General features: G+C 50.5%; 3 protein-coding genes across 3 annotated transcripts; 2 read left to right on the top strand and 1 right to left on the bottom strand.

Moving 5' to 3' along the window:
* Nucleotides 1–202: 202 nt before the first annotated feature.
* FTJAE_1946 (uncharacterized protein) lies at nt 203–454 on the top strand (the record flags this gene model as incomplete). The annotated part of the gene is made up of 1 exon (XM_037348088.1): nt 203–454. One exon carries the CDS (start codon nt 203–205, stop codon nt 452–454), a length of 252 nt encoding a protein of 83 aa, XP_037210906.1.
* A 2579-nt stretch (nt 455–3033) lies between these two features.
* FTJAE_1947 (meiosis mei2) lies at nt 3034–4722 on the top strand (the record flags this gene model as incomplete). Its single annotated transcript, XM_037348089.1, has 5 exons — nt 3034–3095; nt 3271–3380; nt 3920–4067; nt 4117–4305; nt 4395–4722. The coding sequence occupies 5 exons, from the start codon at nt 3034–3036 to the stop codon at nt 4720–4722; spliced, it is 837 nt and encodes a 278-aa protein (XP_037210907.1).
* A 459-nt stretch (nt 4723–5181) lies between these two features.
* On the bottom strand, nt 5182–10680 carry FTJAE_1948 (DUR1 2-urea amidolyase; the record flags this gene model as incomplete). Its single annotated transcript, XM_037348090.1, has 1 exon — nt 5182–10680. The coding sequence occupies one exon, from the start codon at nt 10678–10680 to the stop codon at nt 5182–5184; it is 5499 nt and encodes a 1832-aa protein (XP_037210908.1).
* Between the last annotated feature and the right edge of the window lie 1284 nt (nt 10681–11964).

Below are 11964 nucleotides of genomic sequence, written 5' to 3' on the forward strand. Positions count from 1 at the left end.
TTCATTGCTAGAGCCTAATAATCCACCAGTCCGATTCCATAAATCCGCCGCCGATGATGATCATATCATGATAATAACATCCTTTTTTTTTGGTTACAGGTGACATGCCCTGTGAATCAGATCCTGGAGAAGGTCAGTAAAGGACGACGACTTGAGACAACACTCTTAAGGTTCGAGGTGACTTACTGTAAACATTTCAAAAATGGCTCGTAGAGATCTTACTCGAGATACCGACTTGGGTATTGGTGCATGTTGCTTAGAAGACGAAATCGTCCTCGCGCCAGGGCCAAGCGAAAGCCATGGGCCAGCGCTCGACGATCAGGGGCCATCCCCAGGCTCGGAAGACGAGAACCAAGACGAGGATGAGAATCCACTCCTGGATGTGGATGGTGATACCAGCGCCGCCGGGAAGGGGAATGTCGATAACGATGACCATGTTGAACAGTTGGAATGAACAGAGATTTGAAGAGTGTCTTGCGGTAGATGAAGAAGTAGTGCTTGAAGTGCAGGGGAACGCTTGGAAGAGCTGAGCAGCAGCGACGAGGTTAGTTTTTACTGTTCAGGTTGTGTTCAGGGGAAGAAGAAGAACATAAAAAGAACGTACCAGAACAAATGTTCAAATGCTTACAGCGGTAGATAAAGTGCAGTCAGAACACGAAAAATGAGGAGAGTGAAATTGTTTGTGCGGTGGTTGTGGGAGGTAGAAAAAGAGCAGGAGGGGAAGAAGTGGGAGTGTTGCCTTAAGGTAGTGGGAGGAGCGGGAGCGCGAGGGCGGGCACCCTCTGAAGGGCCAGTGCGAGAGACAGCGGTACAGAACCTCCGGTACATACGGCATAGAAGTGCGAGGAAAGTGCACAGAGGGTATTTACGACTTGACGAGACGATTCGACTACGAATATATTGTGTTTTTCGATATCACGGACGAGCTACGACGATCCTGCACTCGAGTGCATCCTTCGAGACGATTCCCAGGCACGAAACTGGATGAAGCAGGACGGTTTTGGTCTCAAATGACATGCAATATACATCAGATAGTCCTCAATATGATCTATCCTTCGTATCAAGTCTTGTATTTGCCGTGTGGTGATTTGGCACCAATGTGACTGTCGAGCTGTCGCCCGCGTGTTTTCGTTGCTACACTCTCTAAGCCCAACACAAGATGAAGCAAGATGATTTCGGTATCAAATAGCATGCAATATTTATGAGATAGTCCTCAATATGATGTGTCCTTTGTATCCATGCTTGTATCCCCTGTCTGGTGGTTTGGTGCTGATGTGACCTTCAAGCTGCAATGATCTCGCATCCGAGTGATTGACTGAACACGATTCCCAAGCACAACAGAAGATGAAGCAAGACGATGTAGTCCTCATGTAGTGTGCAGCATCTATAATATCATCGTCTACGTAGTAAATATCTTGTATCTCGTTCTGCGCCATCCCTGCGGTGGTTTTGCTACGATGCCACAGGCGGACTACGATGCGAGCGAGCCACCAAAGCAAACAACAAGATGAAAGGAGGCGACGGAGTTCTCAAATAGTGTGCAGTATTCGTAATATCATCCTCAAACAAAGAAGCTCGTCTAATTCCGTCTCGAGTCCGCCATGCATGTTGTTTTGCTACGACGTTCACTGGCGAGGCGAGATGCGGTCAAATCACCAAGGAAACCAAGAGAACATTCACGAGAAACAACGATGCAAATGCCTGGATGATTTAATGAAGCAGACTGTAGTAAATCTCAAGATATCTACGAGTGACATGATCATCTGTAGAGGCGTATCAGCGTCACTCGAGCAACTGCGCGAGACGTCGAACCCAACCGCCGAAGCAATATCCCGCGATACCTCACACACTTCCCGCGAGTGCAAAGACCTCCTCTATTGCATTGCACATTCACACTACACACGCAATGCTCCCCTCTACGCGGACATCACAGCATATCACCATGGCAAACTACAAAGTTAAACAACATCACAACACCACATCAGTCACAATCAAAGCAAGTTTTCTTCTTCGAGCCAAAGCATATAGCTATGAACCCAATGAAAAAAAAAGGTGGTTGTCCATGGACGAAATCAAAAATTGTCCCAGGCCGCTGCAAGGCGGGCTTTGTGGTACTCATCTACTGCCATAAGACACGATGATTCCCAGCTCTCAGGCTTCATGATCCCCGAGAGTCACTGGGGTTGTTTGGCATGAGCAGAAGAGAAAAAGAAAAGAGGTCTGGCCTGGGGAGGAAGGCAGGTTTATATACCCAGGATCACGGGCGGTGAGGGGCCGAGTGATCTGGGAGGGGGCAGTATCCCAGCTGCAGATCGGACGAACCAGCGGGGACGTGCGATCTGACAGCTGGTGACGTGCAGCGAAAAGCTCCGCTGAAAACGGGAAGCAGGGGACCGTTGGGTAGTGGCGCGGGGCGGTTGGACGTTATATCAACGACGAGGCCGGACACTCAGCTGTGATCTTGCGACCACGCACAATAGGAAAAATGGTGCACCATTTTTGCGAAGATGGAGCATTTCTTAGCTTCTGAGAGATATTTTTGAAGGTATTTTTAATTGTTGTTGTGGTTGCCCTGAGTATTTTCGGGGGTGTGTTTTGAGCCTCATCCGCGTCCACGGGCAAGGGGGGTTTTGGGGAGCGGATGCGTCATTGGGTGGTAGTTGCACCACAACAACAGAGTGAGTGACTTGGAGATGTAGCCACTGGTACTTCATTGTGAGATAATCGATGTCGACAGCAGTGATGCAAAAATGAATGAGTGTTCGTAGTGTGCATGCATTGAGGATGGTGTTGACTACGAATCTACAATATGGAATTACATTATTTACAAGAGTGATGAATGTTCAGAACACACATAGAAGTGTTGAAATGCATCAAGGACTTTCGCACAATATTTACAAGATGCATGGCCTCGAGGTGGTTGAGAATTCGCAGAGTGGCTTGGCTTCTTCAGGAGAACCAAGCTTGGCGAGGCGAGAAGTCTACCAAAGCTTGGGACATTTTTGGCCCAAAACACAGCAAGTCTTGACCAATATGAATGCAGCACTGAAGGAATTTGGACCGAATTGCCCAAGTTCAACTTGGAACCGTGCCAAGTCATAAGCTCCCCCCCCCTTTCATTGGACGAGCTCGTCGAGGCAGATTTCCTCTGCGCTCTTCGTGGTTCCACAGACGAGGGGAATTAAATCGAGGGCAGTGTAAATTATGTGATCGGCTCGAGAGGCTCTCAATATTTCTGCACCTCGAGAACCCACTTGCCAGTGAATCAAGGTCCTCGCTCTCACTCAGGGCTCGGGGCTCTGGCCCTCGCCTCGCTGTTATTGTCCCAGGCAACCTCGAGCTCTGCGCGCACACAGAATCAGCTGGACCCACTCTCGTTGGTATTTAATCCATCTTCGGTTCCCTTGATCTCTCTCTTCCTTCTTCCTCCTTTCCTCTTCAGCTCCAACACCAACATCTTTACCCTCTCCTCCCACCAACATCTTTATCCTCCTCTCACCAACATCTCTATCCCTCCTCACTCCACCCACTCTACTCTATCTCCACCATCAGTCCTCATCACCTGGACACACAACGGCCCCTCGACCCTCAAGCCACCGTTCGTTGACACTCAATATGTCCAATGCAGCACTTTGCCCGCGGCTTTGTGGGGTTGGGGATTGGACTCACATCCAAGACCCAATCCAACGAAGTCCTGCGCAGAGTGTTGCCTTGGGCATATTGAGTTGTCTTTGGTCGGCGTGGGCGGAGTAACTCCCTCCCCAGGGAGTGCCCGAGCCATCCGTGGCTCGGTGACATGGTAAGTTTCAATTTTTCTCTGATCGTCTCATCTCATCTCTTCAACCTCTCTTCGCTCTTCTTTTCCTCATCTGTTCTCTTTCCTTCATCGCAACCTGTGGTAACTCACACCTGCCCTCAGCCGCCGTCGCCAAGGCCAAGGCCGCCCACGAGGAGCGACTCGCCCAGGTCCAAGGTGCGCAAGATCTTTGCGAAGATCAAGATCCGCCGCCGCCGCCAACGTCGCTCACGAGGTGGTCGGGCTTGTCAGTCTCGAACGAGTGTGCAAGGTATGTTCTTCACACACGATATTAGCAGCTTGACTCTGACCCTTTGTAGAATATCAGTCAACACCTTGACTGCCAGCATGGGCAACATGTCTGTGCAGCAAGGCCCCCGTGGCGTCGACCGAGGTCGCCACCAGAGCTTCTTCGCTCTCAACGCCCCGCAGGGGAACCCCTTCGCGGCAGCTGGAGCTGCTAGTGTTCCATTCCCACCCAGAATTCAGCAGCAGCCCTTCACAGGGCAGTATTTTGGGCCTCCAGCAGGTCTCGAACGAGTGTGCAAGGTATGCTCTTTTGACACGAAACTGGCAGCTCGACTCTGACTCTTTGTAGAATATTCATGGACAACACATTTGCCCTCGGCATTCCCTCTGCATCCAGCGATCTCATTCACGATGGGAAAGCCGCCAAGATCAAGTTCAAGGTGCGCAAGTTCTTTGCGAAGATCAAGGTCCGTCGACTCCTTGAAAAGGATGCCAAAGCGGCCGACATGACATGCTCGCCTCGGGCCCTGGTTGCGTTGGAGTCACAGCTCGTCCGATTGTGCGAGATCTGCACTGTATGTCTTGGTTTGAACGGTGTTCAAGTCAATGCATACAGTGTCGAACTTGCACACTCGTTCGAGCTGCGACTCCAACGCAACCAGGACTTTGATGGCTAAGCACAGTTGACACACACACACACTCTTCACCGCACTCATGGGAACGCCTGGGAGGATTGACTTGACCGGACTGGACTTGGAATTGGAGTTGGAGTTGGAGTCGGAGTTGGAGTTGGACAGGATACTTGGATACATTACAGAGCTCAATCAAACACTTGAAACTCATCTTGACTTCTACTCTGATACTCATAAACTCGTGCACTTAGTAAATGCTAATCTGAATGCTTTGTAAATTTGCAGTGAAACTATGATGGAGGCCCGGGGTGAGGCATGAAAACTTGAGACCTTTGTCCTACGTGATAAAAAGATTTCAGTCACGATTCCGCGGAAATGAGCGGCAAGCATTCGATTGAGCTGTGTACGAGAGGCAAGATACCTAAATCTAGGGTCTCCTGAAGGATCAAGAAAGCATAAGACTCTAGAAGAGATCAAATAAACTCAGTAAAGTCCCTCCTAAGCTTAGACTGAATTACCCAAGTCAATGACTACCAGGTCATCTTCCACGTCAATCAAATCCCCCGCTTGCACCAAAACAGCCAAGCATTTTCCGCCGGCAGGACTGCGAATCTCAACTTCCATCTTACTCGACTCAATACAGACTAGAACATCACCCTTATCCACAGCACTCCCTTCTTTCACCATGACTTTGTAACATCGACCCGGCATCGTCGCCCTGACTCGTTCACCATGAAGACCCGAACTATCCAGACTTGGACTGTGTCCATTGACAACAGATTCCACTTGATATGGCAGAAGCAATTCATCGACAAAGGGTGCAGTCGAAATGGCCCTTGCTTGTTGGTCCGCGGCAGTGGCGATGTCTTCTTTGTTCGTTGTAAGCCACGTTTCGTACTGTTCAAGATCGAGAACACCATCACTGATCTGAACAAGCTCAGACCTCGGTGTTCCGTCTAGCGCCGCTTCAGTGACGGGATAAAACGAAATCCTGTCAAAGCGTCGAAAGAACCAAGCTTCAGTGTCGACAAGGTCAGCATCCCAGATCTCAACGGTTCTCCCAACAAGCTGATAACCGCCAGGCGAATCCGTTGCGTAGATACACATATACTGCCCCCCGATACCAACGGCACCACGAGGTGTGAAAGAGCGCGAAGGATTGTACTTTGTTCCGAACAAGCGATGGCGTGGATCCAAGGGGATTGCACACGGCGAGCCCATGAACACATCACCGAGACCAAGGACTACGAACTCCGCGGCGCTCAAGACTTTGGTCAAATCGGAGATACCGTTGAGCTTTTGGAGGAAGTCGATGTTACTGGGAAGCCAGGGTGCGTTTGGGCGGATTGTTGCTGTGTATCGTTCGATGGCGGCTCGGCTGACACTATCGTCGAATGCTATGGGGAGACGGACGCTCCTTGAAGGCACTTGGGAGGGGACTTTGTACGAGCGGATATGGTCTGCCAAGCGCGCAAGCATCAGTTCCTGGGACAGACCGCGAGTATAGGTGACGTGGAGGCTGAAGACACCGGGGGTGAGTTCTTCAACACCGGAGATGGGGCTTTTCTCATGATTCTCGCAGAACGCTGATATCTCGAAGTTGTGAAGAAGGTTGAAGGCGGAGGTATCACCGAATTCCAACAGAAATGCCCGATCACCGGCTTGACGAATAGTAATCCTTTGACCCTCATGCTCGATGATACCCACCGCAGCGGGAATGCTTTCCAACTTCTGCGCCAGCGACACTTCATCAGATGGAATGCAGTCCAAAGTCTCAAGAGGTGAGAGCGTCTCAATGGCTTCATCAAGCTTCCTCTCTAAACCAATCGCAGTCGCAACATCAATAGGGTCGAAGCGAATCGTATCTCCAGGCCGAACCTGTCCCATCTTCCACAGATCCGCAGAGCACACTACACACAGCACCACGAATCCACCGAGACTCGGACCATCGCAACCCAGAACGACAGCTTCATCCCCCGTGAAACTTACACTACCGATCGAGTACGGAGCATCATGAATGTTGGAAGGATGTAAACCTGCTTCGCCTCCGCTTCTGCGAGACCATTCGGGCTGGGGGCCGGTGAGACGAACACCAAGGCGGTTACTGTTGTGGTGAACCTTCCAGTCACTGAGGTACAACGTCTTGACGCTTTCAGGGGTGAAGTAGTCTGGAGCTCCGTGAGGACCGGGGATGACTCTGATGGTCCATGAGGCCTTGGGGTGAGTTGGCACAGGCACTGGTGATATAGCTTGAGCTTCACTGACCAAGGGATTTGCAGGACCGATGGCGAGGATATCATGCGCCTGGAGCTTACGACCACCGAAGCCCCCAAGCTTTCCAAGTTCGAAAGTTGCTCGACTGCCCATCACGACTGGGACTTCGATTCCTCCTCGAATAGCAAGATATACACGATGCCCATGCTCTACGACACCAATGTTCAGTATCTGACCTGACTTGATACCAATGGCTTGGTTCATGGAAACCGTCATATCATCGATCGTAACTTGTGCAACACCACCAACGGCGGCAATCACAGCATCAAAATGGAACTTCAAAGACGGGCCTCCTAGAGTACATTCGAGGCCAGCGGCATCTAAGGGGTTATCCACGAGACGATTCGCCAATCGAAAGGAGTAAGAATCCATTGGGCCACCGGGAGGGATACCAATGTTCCAGTATCCAGTACGGCCTGGGTAGTCTTGAATTGTAGTCAAAGCCCCAGGCTGAAGGACTTCAAAAGAGGAGGAGCGAAACTGGAAGGAGTCCAAGGATTTAGTCGTATAGTCACCGGACCTGAACATGGGAGATGCAACAATCTGGCGGAGATACTCGAGGTTGGTTTGTACGCCTTCAATGCGAGTGGCTGCAAGGCCTTCGGCCAAGTTCTCGATAGCTTCTTCACGATTAGACCCAGAGGCGATGAGCTTGGCCACCAGAGGATCGAAAGACGTCGTGATCTCGGTGCCAAGTTGGATCCAAGTATCGACACGAAGAGAGGAAGGGAACTCAAGAGCGGTAATACGACCAGCACAGGGACGGAAAGACTGAAGGGGGCTCTCAGCGTATACACGGACCTCAATCGAAGCACCACACACTTTGAGCTCCGTACCAAACAGGCGAGTTGCATTCCCGTCGGCAATGTTGATCATACACTCCACAAGATCAAGACCAGTTACTGACTCGGTGACAGGATGCTCAACTTGCAACCGGGTGTTCACTTCCAGGAAGTAGAACTCCCTCGAATCGATATCATAGATAAACTCAACAGTACCGACATTGCGATACTCGACCGATGAAGCCAACCGAATCGCAGCAGCTCGCATTTCCGCCCGAATTGACTCAGGGACCAAGATCGCAGGGCTTTCTTCAACAACCTTCTGATGGCGCCGTTGCAAAGAGCAGTCCCGTTCACCAGCAGCAATGACACGACCTTTACCGTCTCCGAGAATCTGGACTTCAACGTGGCGAGCCCGTTGGATAAACCGTTCGATAAAAACGCCCCCGTTGCCGAAATTAGCTTCCGCTTGCCGTTGAACGCTCTCGAACGTTGTGGCTAGGCTCTGTCTGTCTTTGCAGTAGCTTAGGCCAATACCGCCGCCACCAGCAGTACTTTTCAGCATCAAGGGGAACCCGATTCGTTCGCTTTCTTTGAGAGCTTCTTCCAGTGATGTGAGAAGGGCATCACACCCTGGGACAACAGGGACGCCTGCTTCGACTGCAATAGCACGGGCACGATGTTTCAGTCCGAGATCAGCCATTTGTTTTGGAGCTGGCCCAATCCATATCATGCCCTTCTCTTCAACAGCAGTAGCAAACTCGGCATTCTCAGAGAGGAAGCCGTAGCCAGGGATGATGGCGTCAGTCGAGGATTGAGAAGCCAGCTTCAGTATCTGATCCATATCCAGATAAGTCTCAGATACTGAAGACCCTTCAAGTTTGAGAGCGATATCAGCTTTGCTAACATGTGCGGCATCTGCGTCTATCTCAGAGTAGATGGCAACAGCACGAAGGCCCATTTTGTGAATCGTCTCGATTATACGAACCGCAATCTCGCCACGATTGGCTATAAGGATTGTTGAGATAGCACGCTTAGAAACTCCGTTTGTCAACGATTTGATCTCCTTCTTGAGAGAAGCATGATATGCTCGCCAGCCACCGTGGCTGGTGATATCGACAGCTTCATCGAAGCCGCAAGGCTCACATACGAACCCCTTCACCCATGATCCATCTTTGAGTTCGATCGAACCGATTGCAAGAGGAGGAGGAATTGTGAGCATGAAGCTCGCCAGGGAGGTCTTGGGAAGGTTCCAGACTTCGACCTCGATTTCTGCGCCTTCATCGGCGGAGACTCGCCTCAGACCTGGCTTCTTGGGACCGACTGTTGTGTTGAGGGAGTACAGTCGATAAGACGATGATGTCTTCGTGGCACGGAGAAATCTTCCACCACGAGTCGCTACATCCTTGTTGAGAGGAAACCCAGTGAGATGCGCACCAACAACAGCAATGGGGATGTAATTTGATGGGATCGATGATATTGAAGTAGGAGACTCGCGAGCGCTTACACCGGTCGCACCCAGCAACCTTTCTTCGCTACCAAACCACTCCCGAGCCCAAGATAGAAGAAATGGCTCTTGCCAACGAGTCGAGATGAGCGTCACACCGAATGGAAGACTATCTTGCCGAAATCCCACAGGGATAGAGAGCGCCGACCAGTCCAGAAAGTTGACGAAATTCGTATAAGTACCTAAAATCGAATTCTCCTCCACCGGGTTCTTGACGAGCTCATCAAGCGTGGGGAATGTTGGAGACGTGGGTACCAAGAGACCATCAAACCGAGCAAATTCCCTCTCAATTTGACGTGTAAGTTCCTGTCGAAGGTATTCTCCCTCAAAGACATCTGCTGCTGAAAGGGTCTGGGCTCTGATGATAATCTTTCGCACGACAGGATCCATTTCTTCAGCAGCGGCACTCTCGATAAAGCCCCGGATGGCTTCGTACCGTTCTGCAACCCACGGGCCGTTATACAAGAGCCGCGCAAGTCGAAAGAGGAGAGAGAAGTCAACAGGAACAAGGGTCCATCCCAAAGCTTCTGCTTTGGCGAGAGCCTTTTCGTACGCTGGATAATGATCATGTCGGCCGAACCAGTCTGGAGAGGCACATATCGCGAGAGACGGCTTAGTGAGACTTGCTGAGCCTCCGAACTCATCATATGGGGCAATGTCAGGGTCAGGCCGCGATCGAGAATATGGGTCTTGGACGTCGTATCCTTCGGCGACAGATAAGATTGTCTCTGCATCGCCGACTGTAAGAGTGAATATGGACACACAATCGAGAGATTTGCATGCAGGAAGTACGCCATGAGTACTCAAAGCACCACGAGTCGGCTTCAATCCCACGATGTTGTTGAATCCCGCCGGAACTCGACCAGAACCAGCTGTATCAGTACCAAGAGAGAAGGGCACTATACCACGACTAACAACAACAGCGCTTCCAGAGCTGGAACCGCCACTGACACGGCTGGGATCGAAGGAGTTCGGGACAGCACCGTATGGCGATCTTGTACCGACTAGGCCTGTAGCAAATTGATCGAGATTCGTCTTTCCGATAAGGATTGCTCCAGCGGCTTTGAGTTTTGCAATCACTGTGGCATCTGAAGTAGCTGGGGTAGAGGTGAATGTTGGACATGCAGCGGTGGTGACGAAGCCTTCAGCATCGATGTTGTCTTTTGCAGCGAAGGGGACTCCATACAGGGGGAGGGACGTGGTGTCAGAGGTCAAAGTCTGAAGGGTTGTCCATTGGGCTTTGATCTGTTCAGGAGAAGCTAGCGAGATCCAGGCTTTGGTTGTAGGATTGGCTGCTCTCTCGGATGAAACGAGGGAGAGGAGTCGGTCGAGGCCATCTCCACGAATTTGGGCAGACTTCCACTGAGAGATTGTCAAAGGGGATGCACTGCCGTTCGGAAGATTTTCCATGCCGTTGATGGTAGTATCAATTCCAGTCATGATATCAGGGGGATAAAAGAACAAGATATCCAATGGAGGCTAGGTGGGTTTGTGTACACGAGGTAAGACGAGACTGCTGTTTATCGAAGTAGCTCTTGCACAACCAAACGTCAATATTTATACTAATTTCTCCAACAGAGTCAAGTCGGATGAGCCTGGAGGTAACACTGCGGAATCGTCTCAACGGGTTCGAATTTCCGTGCTTCGTAAACTTGCATAGCCTCGAGGATCACGAAGCCAAACGATTTCATGTTCACTGATAACACAACAACACCTCTGTGATCAAGAGGGAGAACTTGCCGAAGGCCCGGCGGCCAAACACTCAAGTCTGGCTGTACAGTATTATACGAATTGAGTGCTGGACTTGCACGTGGAAGAGTGTGAGAAGGAGTTCAAGGTCGAGTCTGGGGGTTGAGATTATGTGGAAAATTACGCTATCGGCGAGTCTAAGCCGTTTACAAGTCCGTTCTTCGGCCGTGTTGTTTCCGGACGTTTACCCCGTCTTCAGGTGCGGGAATAACAGGCAAGTCAATGTCTTTCAATTCATTTGATCAACGTATTTTTCGAATCAATTGGAGTTGAATTCTTTACTAATTTTGTTTGTTTCATAGATCGTCAACTCATAGTCCACGATAAGAAGACCCAGAAATAGTTGGGCCAATCATGGAACTCGCCGGCGGCTAAAGTGGTTGTCAACCTGGTCCACGATGCGACTATCTGTTTTGGCCGGCGGCGAGATCGTATATTACCAGTCAATTTACGCGAAAAGGATATATCGTTTCGAAGAGTTGATGCATGTCTGAGGCAATGGAAGCAAGGAACAATGCAGATGCAAGCTCGTGATTGAGACATGGCTTATGCCATTGGATCCTCGGCTTGCGGGTTTAAAGTGGAGGGACTTTTGTTGTATTGCGACAGATCGACATATGTCTCGACATTCTGTGTAGTTCACAGAAGATGTAGAGGAGGAAGTTATTCAGACATGGCTAATTCCTCTCTTCAACCAGATCAACTCGAGTCTCACAATGAACGTCCTACATGTCACCTCAGATCGGTATATCCGTTTCCCCGTATTTCCGACCCCGTGGGGCATTTCCCATCTCCGATGATTCCTTATCGTATTACGACCTTACCGTAGCAGGACGAACTGATAAGGCGCGGCCCCCGATGGCGGATCATCAACAATGGATGGATGGCTGCTCACTATCACGCCGTAACTGTACGCCCACGACACGACCTCGACTCCCGCTTCGTCAACTGGTCGGCCCACAGCAGCCAGAAGAT

The sequence above is a fragment of the Fusarium tjaetaba genome, assembly GCF_013396195.1.
Source record: "Fusarium tjaetaba strain NRRL 66243 chromosome Unknown NRRL66243_c0000035, whole genome shotgun sequence".
Classification (NCBI taxonomy): Eukaryota; Fungi; Ascomycota; class Sordariomycetes; order Hypocreales; family Nectriaceae; genus Fusarium; species Fusarium tjaetaba.